Here is a 17669-nt window from a genome sequence, read left to right as displayed (position 1 = left end):
TTTAAAATTAAAAGAAAGTAAACCACTAACAAACAACTTAGCCTAAACTAATTATGGTAAATCCCAAGAAGAACTTAATCATCATTGATATCCCAAATTAAGGCTTGGGCATTGAAACCAGTCTTTTTCATTTTCTTGTGAAAGATTATCCATGATCAGCCACTCATATCCCTGCTCCTCATTCTAAGTTGGCAATATCTATTCTTTAAGTAAACCTTCAAAAGAGGTTGTAGAATCTGCCAGTCTAACATATTATCAAGCTTATGAATCGAAAACATGTATTTGATTGTAATCTTGTTTATTGCATGACTATCGTTATGTATATGCCAACTACCATCCATTTTAGGTGTGATCAAAGCTGGTGCAACCCATGGGCTGAAATTCCAACCTCTTCTAACTGCCATAGTGCTGTTTATGGGCTGTGATAACAAATCTAATGCAAAGTCTTTAGATTTTTAGTGCTATAAAAGTTTTTTTGAGTTATAGAATGAGATGAAAGGATTAAAGATGTCTGAAGAGTGAAGAAAGAAAATGAAATCCTTGACAATCCTCTTCTAGTTGCCATACACTGTTTATGGACTCTGATAACAAATCTAATGTAAGGTCTTTAGATTTCTATTACTATAGAAGCTTTTTCAAGTTATAGACTGAGATGAAATGATTAAAGATGACCGAGGAAAAGAAATGAAATCCTTGCCAATCACACAAAGGTTCTTGGTCAAAAACAGCTATGGTTTCTTAAGTAATTACACTTAAAAAGAAGACAATCGCACCTCTCCAAGGTCTTTAGATTTCTATTACTATAGAAGCTTTTTCAAGTTATAGACTGAGATGAAGGGGTGTGATTGTCTTTCCATTAGCTACGATTTTTATCCCAAATTAGGGCTTGGACATTGGGACCAGCTTTCCTCTTCTCTTGTAAGTTTTGTAAGGATATTTCTGACAATGTTCCCCATGATATGGATTTGTCATGTCTCAGGATGAAGGTAGACCAATGAGTGCTGATGAAAATATGTGAGTTACTCTGAGTCAAAAGTAGAGGCTGAAGAAAAATTGTTAGGCAATTTTTTTTAATTCTCCTAATTGAATTAAAGATATTACTCTTGACAGGCTGAAATTGCTCAGAAAGACTCAGATTCTAGTCTTTGTACTTCTACACAAAGTCATTATTTAAGACTAAATTTGGGGACTTGTGTCTGGTCTAGTGGAGTTATGAAGGCACCTGCAATGAGGTTCAAATCTGTAAATTGGCATGTGATAGAGCTTGCATACGAACATGAAATCTAGTTTCAGGATTTTTTGACTTAAAAACCGTAAGGCGTGAATTTTTTAATGATAGAAATTCTGGATGAAAGTAGAATGTCTATTAAATTCTTCAGACGGGAATTTGGGGATATAAATGTAGTTAGTCTCTTATATGTTTCACTCTTTTCTTCTATATTAACAAATGAGGCAAGTCTGCATGACCTAGTGATAAGACTGAGCCAATAAGGCAATGTTTGGAGGCCCCTATTGTTAAGGGCATTGAAGAGACGATCATGCTTCAGTAAATTGTTCTGATCAGGAATTCAAAAAAGAGAATTAACATTTTGCAGGATGCTTAGTTGTTGAAAGCAAGTAGATATCTGAACTTGAAATCTGCAAGCATATAGATTGTCATCAATTAGGGATTAGGGAGTGAGGTTCCTTTACTGTATTCTCTCTTCCTATTTATTGTCATACCTGACACTTCTAAGTTTTTCAGAAGTGGCTTCGGAAAACACCACTTGTTGTCCCTATATTTACCAGCTGCAGTTGAAAAGATATATTTTATTTGTTCAGATATTCTTTTCTTGATTTAGGTTACTGATATTTGAATCTGGACATCCTTTTCTTGGGTAATTTTTTTTCTTTCATTACTTTGTTGAGTTGATACCTTTCCTTTTATGTTATGGGATTTAAGATATAATACAAGGGGAAGTGTTTGAAGCCTAAAGTTAAACGTACATTAACACGTAGCTGTTGAAAAACATGGGCATATCACATAGATTCTGTTCTCTTGGCTGTTCTTTTTCTTGTTTTGATGTAAACCATCATTGATTTTCTCGACTTGTATTTTCTGTCACCTTTTGTTTTGAATGTTTCATGTGATATGCTTTCTTTTATTTATTTATTTTTGACATAATAAGTAGTTTTGAAGATCTTAAAGATGATGTTTCCTTAGCTTCAGACTGCTTGTTTTGTAGGTTATTTTAACAACTTTATTAAAGGTATATGTTAGAGGAGGCTTATTCGAAAAATCAAGAGAATTATTAGCTGAACTGGAAGATTTGGGCTATGCAGAAGATGAGGTACAACCAATGCAGTTTCTCTTCTATCTTTGTAGAAATTAGCTAAGAATTTCAACCTCACTGCTTGTTAGTGATATAATTTTCTGTTTAGAGGATGTCCTCTAGAACTAGCTGGTCCTCCTTTGTGGGACTTTTGACGTAAATTGAGAGAGCAGAATTGTGGAATAATTTTATTTTCATTCATCTCAGAAAACTACATTTGGTGTTAGCTTTATACAGAAAAATCCTAGCTATAGAAAAGGAAACTATTACTAGGCTATACCAAATCCCATGATTTATGGGATATTCTAACAAAATAGGAAACTAACTAAATTAACCTAATTCTAGGAATTCTGACTGTTACAAACAAACTCTCCTAAACTAGCATAATTACTATACACAGCAAAATACAAGCCATTAATTTACAACCATAATTCACATTTTCCCACAACTTCATTTGAATTTGACCCGTAACAATCATCTAATAAGCTTGATGAGAAATGTAAACGTTTTCTGGAGTCCATGTAAAGTGATGTCAGCAATTAGGTTAGGGTTTAATTTCTCTGAATTTCATATTTTCATTAAATGTTAATGATACCAGTTAGGTTTTATTTTAGTTCCTTAAGAAATCCTTCTATGTTTACTTCATGAGAAGATCTTAAGCTTCTTCTAAAAGTTTTAAAGCATGATGCCCTAGTACCAGTACCCCTAAGTGCTTTTTGAATAACCCTGTTTGTTGGTTTTTGAGCACGAAGCATGAATACCTCATTCTTCTAACAAAATCTTGTGCTTTTTGAATTGATACCACTTGGCAGTGTTTTCCAGACTTATCATACCAAGGAGCTTAGCTACACCTTTATTGTAATCATACCAGCCAAAAGTTGGCTTAACTTTTTTTTGGTCTCTCATGCTGATATCAATTTATTTAAGCTTGAGCAGCTATAGCCTGTTTAAGTTATCTTCTGAACTTGTCTTGTAACTGTACATCTGTAGCTTATCGAATGCAACTTAACTTGTAGATGCCTTACTGTTTATTGATGGATGGCCTTGCGAAGTCTAGGCGTATACTCGAAGCTAAATCAATTTTTGAAGAAATGAAGAAAAAACAAGTGAAATCTGGTATGTTTTCTGTCAGATGTTTCAGTGTCTTAGCAAGATTCTCTCCAGAATTGGTTTATGTTTGGTATTGTTACTAGTGCATGATGCACTACAATGCATGCCTAGCTTTTAGTACCAAGCTAGTTATATCATTTATTATTTTTATTTGAGAAGGCTTCTCTTACATGGATAGAAAGTATAACTGAATTTATATGTATGGTTTTCAACACGTTTAATGTCCTCACTCCATCAATTAACGCCCGCTGGTCTGCTAGCTATTGTTGTCCTTAGCATCTCTGTTCACCTGCCATTGTATGCAAAAGTGTTGTTCCCCACTCTTTGACTTCCTTTATGTGGTTTCTGCTATTTTTAGCTTGTTTGCAAGGTTTTTGTTGCCTAGATGTCCAAGAAATAGAAACTTGGAAATGTCCTTTAGATGGTAATTTTGTTGTTTTGAAGCATCCGCCTACTATAAAACAGTTGACTCATTAACCCTTGTTCTATAATGGAGAATTTTGATTTGATGTGATCACTATGTTTTTGAATTCTATGAGCTGTGTTTCACTATATTTTAGGTCCATTTGCTAATTTTTTTACCTTTACCTTGTATGAAAGTTGTACGTTCTTAGTTTCTTTGCTGGAGCTACTTGACCTTTCCCATTACCTGCAGATGGCTATTGCTACAGTATCATGATTTCAGCATTTTGCCGAGGTGGGCTGTTGAAAGAGGCAAAGCAGTTGGCTAGGGATTTCGAAGCCACGTATGACAAATATGACTTGGTTATGTTAAACACAATGCTCTGTGCTTACTGCAGAGCAGGTGAAATGGAGAGTGTGATGCAAATGATGAGGAAAATGGATGAGTTAGCGATTAGTCCTGATTGGAACACCTTTCATATTTTAATCAAGTATTTTTGCAAAGAGAAATTGTATCTGCTTGCATATCGGACCATGGAAGACATGCACAACAAAGGCCACCAACCAGAGGAGGTATTCTGAACTTTAATTTATTACTTCTGGAGGACAAATAACAAAGCACTTTTTTATTTTTAAAGATCCCATCTTCCTCAAGAATTTGTTTATATCTCACACTGTTTTCTACTTGTTTCCAATCTTGGTCTTGATAGAAATCTATCTCTTGCCAAAGTTTAGTCATGGCATTTTAGTAGGCAGTCATAGTTAGGTTTCCCTTGGTTGGTATTGTGCATTTTGTGCTTTAGGTTATGCAACTGAGCATTGTTTACCATGTTGGAGTAGGTAAGTTTCGCTGCTTTCCACAAATCTTTAGTTGTTGAGAAAAGATATAACATTGACTAATGTTGGCTTCCATGGAATTGATAAGGTAGGACATAACCATGGGACTCTCTGCATTCCAAGCGATGAACTTAGGGTCAATTTGGTCTGGTGCCCTCCTAGAGCCACCAAGTAGCCCTATCTTGCCTCACCTTTTGATAAGGAACTTCATGGACTATGCCTATTTTAGAAAATTCTATCCATTAATTTTGTGTGTAGTGATGTGGATTGTGGGACTCTTGGAAGGGCTTGAAGACTACTCCACAGAGGTCTCTGTTTTCTCAGACATGATCTCTAACATTGGAAAATACGTTGAACTTTGCCAGCAATGAAAGCTGGTTGGTCTATCAGCAATGAAGGCTAATAGGTTGATGATGCACAACAACCCAGACCCCAAAACCCAAAACAGGCCTCTCTATCTCATGAGGAAAAATAAACTGAATTTCCTTCAATTATTGTGTTGAAAATTATAACATATACAACAGGATTGTATAGAGGAGATCAACTAAAATCTAGTCTAAATCACAACATTTAAAGTAATTAAAAGTGAGGAAAAAGGACATTACAACTGGGAAGATATACTATAGAGCTCTGGAAAATCAATCAGGCTAATTTAGGAAATAAATCAGCCCTAACTAAGGAGAAATTTCAGTTTTTAATGAAGGAAAAAATCTCCATGTCCATTTTGTCTTCCAGCTTGGTTTGTTCCATGTTTCTCAATAGAAAGCTCATAGCCTCCAAAAGAGGGTTGAGTGATTCCTCAGGTTTTTTGAGCCCAAACTTGTCCTTATTTTCTTATGCTATTGTGATTTTCCATTAATTAGTAAGAAAGTTTTTTCCTTCAGGGCTCTTTAACTACACCACAGAACCACCAAATTAGAAAACAATTAGATGTTAATAAAGCAATCTGAGAGAGTGCCACTATTGGAGAATCTGAAGCAGCTCAATACTGATACACCTGCAGACTTAATGATCCAGTAAAACTTAAGGGATCCAGTCGAACATAATTACCAAAAATATATCAACTGACACTATGAGGAGGATAACATAACATAGCTTCTTAAACTCCAACTTTCTTCAAAGTACTCCACTGATAGTGACACTGGCAAAACCTATCATGATTAACAAGAATAACTTGGAAAACAGTATGCCTCTGAGGCCTGGTTTAGGTGGCAAGCATTGGGGTGGAAATGGAGGAGTTTCTTGGATATATTGCATGTGCTCCCCCTTGCCCCCACCAAGAAAGGAAAAAAAAAAAAAAAAGGAAAACCTAAACTACAAATGGATGTAAAATGTATTAGATTAACTAAAAAGTAATGGCAAACTGACTCTGAAGATGAATGAAAATGGGTGGGATCAAACTCTAGAATATCCATTGACTCCGACTCCATACTACTGTTACTTGTTTGACAAAAACTCAGTTACTGATTGAGTGACTTCTCTTGAAATTCCTGATTGACTGACAAAAAATCTGTTACTGGTTTGACTTTTGAGAAACCAAGATGTTAAAGGGTGGGAGATGAGGAAGAACTGATGAGATTAATGATTTGATATCATGAATTGTTATAATTTCTTGGATATGAATGAGTAAATGCTATATCCCTATAAAGATGATGCAATGAATCTGTCTGTGGAAATCAGTCTTGTCTTGCGACTGTAGAATAATTTATCATTTTAATGAGTTAAAATTCAAGGATAAAAATAACAGCAGTGCTTTCCTTGATGTTATCTTGCAGGAACTTTGTTCCTCCTTAATTTCTCATCTTGGTAAAATACGCGCGCACTCACAAGCATTTTCTGTTTACAATATGTTGAGATATAGCAAGAGAACAATGTGTAAGGCTCTTCATGAGAAGATTCTACATATTCTAGTAGCTGGACGGCTTTTAAAAGATGCATATGTAGTGGTCAAGGTATGTGATTTGTCTTAGAGAATCTTAATCTTGTATACGATCAATTGTTTTATCAGAACTATTATCTGCTCAGGACAATGAAGGCTTGATCCCTAAACCTTCTATAAAGAAGTTTGCGACTGCATTTATGAAGTTTGGTAATGTAAACTTGATAAATGATGTTATGAAGGCTATCCACGGTTCTGGCTACAAGATTGATCAGGTAAAAATGTGGGCTTGGATGAATTACTTCAAAGTTTTAAAATAATTTCAGTTCAGGCATGCAACTTGCATCTGATTTTTAAACTCATGGATTTTTGGAACCAGGACAAGACACATGACACAATTTTAGTTATGCTGATACCACCACAAGATAAGTGCACTTGGGAGTAAATGTGAAAAAGCATCGTGATGTGATTTTATGGTATTATAATCATGATATAATTCTCAGCCCATCCGAGTGGGAACTTTGTGGTAGATCTTTCGAAAGTCTACAATAGCATCACAGAGTCAAATGGTCTCGAATCACTTAATATCATTAATTATTTGCCATGTAGATAGTGTAAATGGAAACCATCTGTTACTAAGCTTCAATAACATAACATATCTCACATATACAGGGCACGGGTTTGAATACTGTGATTTAAAGATTTTTTCCTTTATCTTTTGATGTAAGAGGTTTGTCTAGAGGCATGAAAAAAATGCCAATGAGGATTTTTTTCCCTTTTTTTTTTTTCTGTGCTGGCATGATGGGACTACACCACAACACCACAAGAATCCAATACCCATTATGGTTTTCCCTGCTTGTAAAATCCATTTCAAGAATAGGGAAATGGAGTTCTTTTAGTCCCAAATTGTGAGTTATTACCAAAGGTCTGTAGTTGAATGGAAGTGTGGAGTAGTTGATAGAATTACTCTTGTGTTACTTCCCCACCTAGGGCACACACAGACAACTTCTCACCCTGATTTTGTGGATTAGATTAAAGGGAAATGAAGCATATATCTACCTCTATTCATGTTGGGATGTTTCAGGCTTCCAACTTTGCCTAGTGGAAGAATTAGTTTTATTTATTTTATTTTAAACCTGTGATTTTTTTTTTCTAATTTCAGGAACTATTTCAGATGGCTGTAACACGTTACATTGTGGAACCTGAAAAGAAGGAACTGCTTCTCCATTTGCTACAATGGATGCCTGGTCAAGGTTATGTTGTTGATTCATCAACAAGAAATATGATTCTCAAGAACTCACACCTATTTGGCCGGCAACTCATTGCTGAGATGTTATCCAAACAGCATGCAAGGGCAAAAGCATTGATATCTAATTAGATGAATAAATGAGCTAACTGAGGTACAACTAATCCTTTTCCATTGATTAACCTTCTAAGATCAACAATTTGATATTCTTTCAGTCCTAAGGCTAACATGAGCAATTAAACCATATCTTTTATTTTTTTCTTTCCATGCTTCAGTTAACATAAATTATGTTGATGATTTACAACATTCACTTTTTTAAAGTCATTGGAGCTTCAACAATTGATTTGGTCTTTTGAGATTCTGTGATTAGTTTAATTGGTGTTCATGTGGTGTGGAAGTCTCAATAATCGATCAAAGTCAAGAATTGATCGATTCCTTATTTTTGAGGATTGGGAAGCTCATGTCCAGGGGGCCATCCAAGCTGTACTAGCTAGGCCGGTTTTTGATCACTCTCCGATTCTTCTGGATGGGGGAGGAATGAGGAGAGGGCCCACGCCCTTTAGATTTGAGAATATGTGGCTAAAGGAGGATGGCTTTAAAGAGGAGCTAAGACAGTGGTGGGAGGGGATTCAAGAGAGTGGATCAGCTAGCTTTATTTTGACTGAAAAATTGAAGGCTTTAAAACCGTTATTGAGAAGATGGAATAAAGAGGTTTTGGGCAAATTGAATCCAAGAAACAGAATGCGTGGAATTTAATAGATTACTGGGATAAGAAAGAGAGGGTCCGCTCCTTGTCAATGGAAGAAGAAGAGGTCAGGAAGGAGGCAAGGGAGTTATATAAGAAGTGGGCCTTATTAGAAGAAGTGTCTTGGAGGCAAAAGTCTAGGGAAATCTGGTTGAAAGAGGGGGATAAAAACACCAATTTTTTTCATCAAATGGAAAATGCTCACAGAAGGAGGAATCAGCTGAATAGAATAAAGGTGCATGGGAGGTGTTTAACTGAGGAAAGTGAAATCAAAGAGGAGATGAGCAGAACCTTCCAAGGACTATTGACAGATCCTGATGAATGGAAGCCTAGTATAGATGGGTTAAATTTTGAGAGGGTGGAAGAGGTGGATGTGCAGAGGCTGGAGAAGCCCTTCTTAGAGGAGGAGGTTTTTGAAGCGTTGGAAGGCTGTTGCGAAGAGAAAGCGCCAGGCCCGGATGGTTTCTCAATGGCCTTTTGGCAGTTTGCTTGGGAATTTGTAAAGGAGGAGGTTATGAATTTGTTTAGATAGTTTCATGAGATGGGGAGATTTGTTAGAAGCCTGAATGCAATCTTCTTAGTTTTGATTCCTAAGAAAGGGGGGGTTGAGGACTTGAAGGACTTTAGGCCAATAAGCTTGGTGGGAGGACTTTACAAATGGTTAGCTAAGGTGTTGGCTAACAGATTAAAAAGAGTGCTAGCCAAAGTGATATCATTGTCTCAAAATGCTTTTGTGGAGGGGCGACAGATTATGGACGCAGTGTTGATCGCTAATGAGGCAATAAATTCCATTTTGAAAAGTAATAGAGGGGCAATATTGTGCAAATTAAACATTGAGAAAGCTTATGATCATGTGGATTGGTCGTTTTTGTTAGCGGTTTTAGGGAAAATGGGATTTGGAGGAAGGTGGTGTAGTTGGATAAAGTGGTGTTTATCCACTGTCAGATTTTCAGTCTTGGTGAATGGTAGCCTAACGGGTTTTTTCGAGAGTTCAAGGGGCTTAAGGCAAGGAGACCCCCTCTCGCCTTATTTATTTGTAATAGTGATGGAGGCTTTTAGCTGTTTGATGAAAAGAGTAGTTGAAGGAGGTTTTTTAATGCCTTGTATGGTTCGGGGAAGAAGGGGTGAAGGAGTCCAGATCTCACATTTATTGTTTGCTGATGACACGTTGATTTTTTGTGAAGCTAAAGAGGATCAGTTGACACACTTGTGCTGGCTATTAATGTGGTTTGAGACTTTGTCAGGGTTAAAAGCGAATCTGGAAAAAAGTGAGCTAATCCCAGTTGGTAGAGTTGAAAATATAGGAGAGTTGGCTGATGAATTTGGATATAAAGTGGGAATTTTGCCCTCCATCTATCTAGGAATGCCTTTGGGTGCTCCTTTTAAATCTATTGGTGTATGGGATGTGTTGAATATAATGTATTTATAGTGTATAACCTTTTCTTGTTAATATAGGACACATATATGGTAGGACACATGTATGGTAGTTAGGACTCCTAGCCTTGTATATATATATATATTTCTCAATTGTAAGTAGATCATTACATTAATGAGAATCAAGGTCTTTCTTCTTTCTCTCTCTCTCAACATGGTATTAGAGCCAAGGAAGAAAACCTAATTCTTTCCTGTTTCCCGTGTCATCAACTCTGGGAAACCTTCCGGTGACCATGTTTCATTCCGATCACCTTCCCCATCTCCCAATACTTTCCGGTCATTCGGATCGTCGACAGAAACCACTCATCGCCGGCGAACTTTTCCGGCGACGTATTTTTCCGACACCGACCATACCAGAAGGAGCGCCTGGAGGAGATCTCCAACTTTTGTGAAGGCACCGGCACCAAAAGAGCCTCCACGCGCCGTCCACGCGCACTTTTCCGGCCGGCGGCTGCATCTCACGCGCCGGCGGCTGCATCTCACGCGCCGGCGCGTGAGGGCGCGTGAGGCCTTTTCCGGCGACGCGCCTCCTCCTCCAGCTTCGCCTGACGCCGACCAGCCTCCCTACCTCCCTGGTTCTCCCATCCGAGCCCTGCACGTACCTCTTTTGGGGATTTTTGTCTCCGTCGGCCCTCCAAACAGTCTTTCCGGCGAAGCTCCGACTACTTTTTCTCCACTCCAATCCCTGCACGTGCCTTGGGAAGTGTTCTTCTACCTTTCTGGTGGTACCACGCCGCGATCTGAGGCCGTCTCCCTTTTTCGGTGGTGCCACGCCGCAATCTGAAGCCGTATTAGGGCTCTCTTCGATTCAAACATACTTCATTCTCCAGATAAGTAGATATGACTACTAAAAATTCCATTTTTTCCGCTGTTATATCTGGATCTCCTATGATTACTTCGGAGAAATTGGTTGGCAGTGACAATTATCTTTCCTGGTCTGCCTCTGTTGAACTTTGGTTTATGGGTCAAGGATATGAGGATCACTTGATTACATAGGAGGCAGATATCCCTGAGGTTGACCGCGTACAGTGGAGGAAGATAGATGCACAGTTATGTAGTGTATTATGGCAATCGGTTGATCCCAAGATTCTTCTTCATCTTCGGGCCTACAAAACTTGTTTTAAATTTTGGACTCAGGCCAAAGGATTATATACGAATGATATCCAGTGTCTTTATAAGGTGGCTTCTGCTATTGTCCATCTCAGCCAACAGGACTTGGATCTATCTACTTATATTGGCCAGATTGCCTCTCTTAAGGAGGAGTTCTTGACTGTGATGCCTCTTACTCCTGATGTTGGGGCTCAACAAACACAGCTTGACAAGTTCTTCATGGTTCTTACTCTTATTGGCCTTCGTCCGGATCTTGAGCCTGTCCGCGATCAGATTCTTGGTAGTTCATTAGTTCCGTCCTTGGATGATGTGTTTGCTCGCCTCCTCCGTATCTCCTCCACTTAGATTTTGCCATTTGATAGCACTTCAGATTCTTCTATGTTAGTTTCTCAAACTAGCTCTCGAGGAGGCCGTAGTGGTACCCGAGGTAGAGGTCAACGTCCTCATTGCACCTATTGCAATAAACTTGGCCACACTCGCGATCGTTGCTATCGGTTACATGGACGACCTCCTCGCACTGCCCATGTGGCCCAGTCCTCTGATTCTCCTCTGCCTCAGCCTCTGAGCTCTTCCGCATCTCAGGCTTCTGTTGCCTCTGTTGCCCAGCCTGGTAATGCCTCTGCCTGCCTTACCCACACATCTTCTCTTGGACCCTGGATTCTAGATTCTGGAGCTTCTGATCACTTATCTGGTAATAAGGATCTTTTCTCCTCTATTACTACTACCTCTGCTTTACCTACTGTTACCTTAGCTAATGGTTTTCAAACTGTGGCTAAAGGTATTGGTTTGGCCCTTCCTCTGCCTTCTCTACCTCTCACTTCTGTCCTTTATACTTCTGAATGTCCTTTTAATCTTATTTCCATCAGCAAAATCACTCGTACTCTTAATTGCTCTATTACCTTTTCTGATAAATTTGTGACCTTGCAGGACAGGAGTACGGGGAAGACGATTGGCATAGGACGTGAGTGATTACTACTCAAAAAGTGCTATTTGATAGCTTTTAATTAATCCTTTTAAACACTTTTGAGTAGTAGTTAGTGCCTTTTAACCCAATTAGCATGTTAAGGCCCCTTGCAATTGATTCTAATCAAATTGTGTAAGTTTTGGTGTTTTTGTTAGTATTTTGATCACCAAAGCATTAGGAGATTGAGGAGAGTTATTTGGAATCCTTGGCAAGCAATAGGAAGCTCAGAGGCATGAAGAATCAAAGCTTTGAAGCTCTTTTGCCATAAGCAAAGTGGGAATGCAAAAGGGGAAGCAAAGAGGATCCAGCCGTGGAGCTCTCTTGATGACAGTCACTGCAGCCATTTTTGGAGCACTTCCTGATGTCCAATTTATGCATGCTATATGTCATTTGAAAGCTTAGGAAGTCAACAATCCAATGCTTCAAACGGTGCACGATTTGGAGCTGAAATGAGGAAGTTACAGCCTTTGGAAGACAACTGCTCCAAGCTGAAGGAAGGCTTCAGAAAAGTGCTGCGAAATCACCATTTTGTTGCGAAGTGATTTCGCAGCCTTTTTGCACAGTGCCATGGATTTCTCCTGAAGCTTCACGCCGCGATGGAAGCCAAGCACCACAAGATGGAAGTCAACTTTGTGAAGGTGTTGAAGCAGCTGGTTGCTATGAAGAAATTTCGCAGCCCTTCTTGTGCACCTGCGAAATTTCGCAGACCTCACCTTTCACCTGCGAAGTGGTCCTGAGTGCTTCCCGATATTTGTAACCGACACTTGGAGATATTTTTCATTAGATTTTTGTTGCCCAAATGCCCAAATTCTCCTTGTAAGTCACCAATGATAGGTTTCCTTAGTTTTTAAGCTAGGAATTTGGCAAAATATCAAGGGAATAGCTATCATTGTAATTTTGGTATAAAGGGGAGCCCGAGGAGCCTGTTCTGTGGGTGCTGGTTGTTGAATCCTTTGTACAGTTTTGGGAAGGAAGTAAAATACAGAGCACTTGCTCTGTTTTTCCTATATATTCTTGTCTTCTCTTTCATTTTCATTTTCTTGCTAGCCAAACATTCTCTGAGATGTTTTCTCAGAGGATGAGAGGCTAGGCTCTTTGTCTCTTGGAGCTAAGGTAACCGGGTAAGTTTCCTCAGGCATAAATTGGAAGTTTTGTTGTTTTAGTTTGGAATGAAGAGTAAGTGTGTCCCATGAATGGTTTCTACGTTTTTAGTTAACTTAAAACACCTTGGAGTCACCTGGGCCAACACTTGGTAAGGCAAGTGATCTCTAACCATGGAGATGCACTAGTTTACCCCTTGCGAGCCTCTGGTAGGTGACTTGAAGGTAGGATTTTCTAGAATAGCCAACACTTGGTAAGCTTTTGGACTCTAAGGAGACATCCATTAGTTATCTCTTGCGAGCTTGTGAAGGGAAATCCAAGGTTAAAGATCACCTTGAATGGCAAGTGCTAGGTGAGAGGTATGAGCCATTGCAAGTTGCATCAGTGAGAGGGATTTAGTGTTTGAACCCATTAATGGGAAGCATCTGTACAACACCGGTTGGAGAAGGAACTATATGTTAATTCTCTAATGCGAGGAAAAGAAACAAGTGACCGGAACTCTCCTTTTTGAATGAGGAATCCGAGCCCAGTGATCTAAACTCCAAGAAACCTTTTCTTTTCTAAGTAAAATCAGTTACTACTACTTTTGGTTAGCTTAAAACCTTTCCTTTTTTCATTCAAACATCTTTATGTTTTCCTTTAAAGTTAACCTTGAAATGAAAAGGCACCAATTCAGCTTTGAATTAATATCATTTGTGAAGTGAAAACCCATCCCAGTGAACGATCCTAGAGCCACTATGCTATAGTAGCTTTGTCTTTGCTACCCTAGTATATGGTGTAATAGGTTATAAATTTTGTTGATTAATCCCTCAATCAAGGAGCACCAGCTGGACATGAATCAGCTGAGACACCAATTAGGCATGAATCAGTGAGTCTCAAGGCCTCTATCACCTCACCTCGGATTCATCTCCTGCAGTTTGCATTTCCACTGATGCTTCTCTCCTCATTCACAATCGTCTGGGCCACCCTAGTCTCTCCAAGTTCCAGAAGATGGTCCCTCGTTTTTCCACTTTATCGTCGCTTCCGTGTGAGTCATGTCAGCTTGGGAAACATACTCGTGTCTCGTTCCCAAAACGTTTGAATAATCGGGCAAAGTCTCCTTTTGAGCCTGTCCACACTGATGTTTGGGGTCCTTGTCGGACTGCGTCTACTTTAGGATTTCAGTATTTTGTCACTTTCATTGATGACTATTCTCGATGTACTTGGTTATTTTTAATGAAAAATCGAGCTGAGTTATTCTCTATTTTCCATAAATTTTATGCTGAAATCCAAACCCAGTTCAATATTTCTATTCGTGTGTTACGCAGTGACAATGCCAGGGAATATTTTTCAACCCCATTTACTTCGTTTATGTCCCATCATGGGATTCTTCATCAGTCTTCTTGTGCTCATACTCCTCAACAAAATGGGGTAGTTGAACGCAAGAATCGACATCTTGTTGAGACAGCTCGTACTCTCCTCCTCCATAGTAATGTTCCTTTTCGTTTTTGGGGGGACGCTGTTCTTACCGCTTGTTATTTGATTAATTGTATGCCCTCCTCTGTCTTACATGATCAGATTCCTCACTCCCTTCTCTTCCCTGACCAACCACTTTATTTCCTTCCTCCTCGTGTCTTTGGTTGTACTTGCTTTGTTCATATTCTCACTCCTGGACAGGACAAGCTTTCCGCCAAAGCCATGAAGTGTCTCTTCTTGGGATACTCCAGACTTCAGAAGGGTTATCGTTGTTATTCCCTTGAGACTCATCGATACTTTATCTCCGCTGATGTCACCTTCTTTGAGGACTCACCATTCTTTTCCACCATTTCTGAGTCTCTTCCTGTTTCTGAAGTCTTGCCTATTCCCATTGTCTCCCCACCTGATGCTATGCCTCCTCGACCACTTTAGGTTTATCATCGTCGCCCTCGTGTCGTTGCTCCTTTTCCTTTTGCTGAGGCACCTGCTGACTCACTTCCTATCCCTTCGGCTTCACCTACCCCGACTCTGCCTTCTCCTAATGACTTACCCATTGCTGTTCGGAAAGGTACTCGCTCTACTCGTAATCCTCATCCTATTTACAATTTTTTGAGTTATCATCGATTATCTTCACCCTATTCTGCTTTTGTTTCTGCTATATCCTCTATTTCTCTTCCAAAGAGCACCCATGAAGCTCTTTCCCATCCAGGCTGGCGACAGGCAATGGTGGATGAAATGGCTGCTCTGCACTCTAATGGCACTTGGGATCTTGTTGTTTTACCCTCGGATAAATCTACCGTTGGCTGTCGTTGGGTCTACGCAGTTAAGGTTGGTCCTGATGGTCAGGTTGATCGCCTTAAGGCCCGCTTAGTTGCTAAAGGCTATACTCAGGTTTATGGTTCTGATTATGGTGACACATTCTCTCCTGTTGCCAAGATTGCTTCTGTCCGTTTGCTTCTCTCCATGGCTGCCATGTGTTCTTGGCCTCTTTATCAATTGGATATTAAAAATGCCTTCCTTCATGGTGATCTTGCCGAGGAGGTTTATATGGAGCAACCTCCTGGTTTTGTTGCTCAGGGGGAGTCTGGTTTAGTATGCAGGTTACGCCGTTCTCTATATGGCTTGAAACAATCTCCTCGAGCATGGTTTGACCGTTTTAGTTCTGTTGTTCAAGAGTTTGGCATGCTTCGCAGTACAGCAGACCATTCAGTTTTCTATCATCATAACTCTTTGGGGCAGTGTATTTATCTGGTTGTTTATGTGGACGACATCGTCATTACAGGCAGTGATCAGGATGGTATTCAAAAACTAAAGCAACACCTTTTTACCCACTTTCAGACCAAAGACTTGGGGAAACTCAAGTATTTCTTGGGAATTGAGATAGCTCAATCCAGTTCTGCTGTGGTCCTTTCCCAAAGGAAGTATGCTTTAGACATCCTGGAAGAAACCGGTATGTTAGACTGTAAACCGGTAGACACACCTATGGATCCGAATGTCAAACTTGTACCAGGACAGGGGGAGCCTTTAGGAGACCCCGGGAGATATCGACGGCTCGTAGGTAAATTGAACTATCTCACCATTACTCGTCCAGACATTTCTTTTCCTGTGAGTGTTGTTAGTCAATTCCTACAGTCACCATGTGATAGCCATTGGGATGCTGTAATCCGCATTCTTCGATATATCAAAAGTACACCAGGCCAAGGTGTGTTGTACGAGAACAGAGGTCATACTCAGGTTGTTGGTTACACAGATGCAGATTAGGCTGGCTCACCCACAGATAGACGTTCCACTTCAGGGTACTGTGTTTTTATTGGAGGTAATCTAATATCTTGGAAGAGTAAGAAACAAGATGTAGTGGCCAGATCTAGCGCTGAAGCCGAGTATCGAGTTATGACTTTGGCAACATGTGAACTCATATGGTTGAGACATCTTCTTCGAGAGTTGAGATTTGGAAAGGATGAACAGATGAAACTCATATGTGATAACCAGGCCGCATTACATATTGCATCCAATCCAGTCTTTCATGAAAGGACCAAACATATTGAAGTTGACTGTCATTTCATTAGAGAGAAGATCGCATCAGGATGTGTTGCTACAAGTTTTGTTAATTCAAATGATCAACTAGCTGACATCTTCACTAAATCTCTCAGAGGTCCTAGGATTAAATATATTTGTAACAAGCTTGGTGCATATGACGTATATGCTCCAACTTGAGGGGGAGTGTTGAATATAATGTATTTATAGTGTATAACCTTTCCTTGTTAATATAGGACACATATATGGTAGGACACATGTATGGTAGTTAGGACTCCTAACCTTGTATATATATATATTTCTCAATTGTAAGTAGATCATTACATTAATGAGAATCAAGGTCTTTCTTCTTTCTCTCTCTCTCAACAGGATGGAATAGAGGAAAGATTTCGAAAGAAATTGGCTATGTGGAAGCGGCAGTACATATCAAAAGGGGGGAGGATTACCTTAATTCGGAGTACTCTATCCAACCTACCGATCTATTTCATGTCCATCTTCAATTACCTAGGGCTGTTAGGATGAGATTGGAAAAGATGCAAAGGGATTATTTGTGGGGAGGTGGTGCTCTTGAGCAAAAACCTCACTTAGTAAGGTGGCCGATTGTGTGTGAAGACAAAAGTAAAGGTGGTTTGGGGGTTAAGAGCCTTGGTTTGTTCAATAAGGCTCTCCTTGGCAAATGGGCATGGTGCTTTGCAAACAAAAAAAAGGCCCTTTGGAATTAGGTGATTAGAAGGAAGTATGGGGAAGAAAGAGGAGGATGGAGATCTTGTGAGATCAGGGAGATCTATGGTGTTGGTTTGTGGAAAACTATAAATAAGGTGGGAAAGCTTGTAACCCCTTTTTTTGGCTTTGAGGTGGGGGATGGTAAGAATGTGAGTTTTTTGAGAGATAAGTGGTGTGGAACCAGCCCTTCAAGCGAGGCTTTCCCTTCATTATTTGCCTTAACAACGTCTAAAGAGGCTTGGGTAAAGGAAGTTTGGATAGCCGAGGGGGAAAGGAGGGGAAGTTGGACTCCTACTTTCAATAGGCCGTTTAATGAT

General features: G+C 39.5%; 1 protein-coding gene across 2 annotated transcripts in view; it reads left to right on the top strand.

Annotated features, from left to right (window-relative positions):
- Positions 1–17669, top strand: part of LOC117927144 (pentatricopeptide repeat-containing protein At1g10910, chloroplastic) — a 40345-nt gene that overhangs the window by 4971 nt on the left and 17705 nt on the right. The window contains exons 5-10 of one of the 2 annotated variants that reach the window (XM_034846561.1): positions 2226–2330; positions 3329–3428; positions 4078–4397; positions 6437–6613; positions 6687–6815; positions 7715–7940. In XM_034846561.1, coding sequence (XP_034702452.1) covers positions 2226–2330; positions 3329–3428; positions 4078–4397; positions 6437–6613; positions 6687–6815; positions 7715–7918 — 1035 coding nt within the window. In that variant the 3' untranslated portion in view covers positions 7919–7940. Of the gene's footprint in view, positions 1–2225; positions 2331–3328; positions 3429–4077; positions 4398–6436; positions 6614–6686; positions 6816–7702; positions 7941–17669 lie in introns of both variants that reach the window. The other variant, XM_034846560.1, reaches the window with a different exon arrangement.

The sequence above is a fragment of the Vitis riparia genome, chromosome 12 (assembly GCF_004353265.1).
Source record: "Vitis riparia cultivar Riparia Gloire de Montpellier isolate 1030 chromosome 12, EGFV_Vit.rip_1.0, whole genome shotgun sequence".
Lineage (NCBI taxonomy): Eukaryota > Viridiplantae > Streptophyta > Magnoliopsida > Vitales > Vitaceae > Vitis > Vitis riparia.
This window is presented reverse-complemented; position numbering and strand designations above follow the sequence as displayed.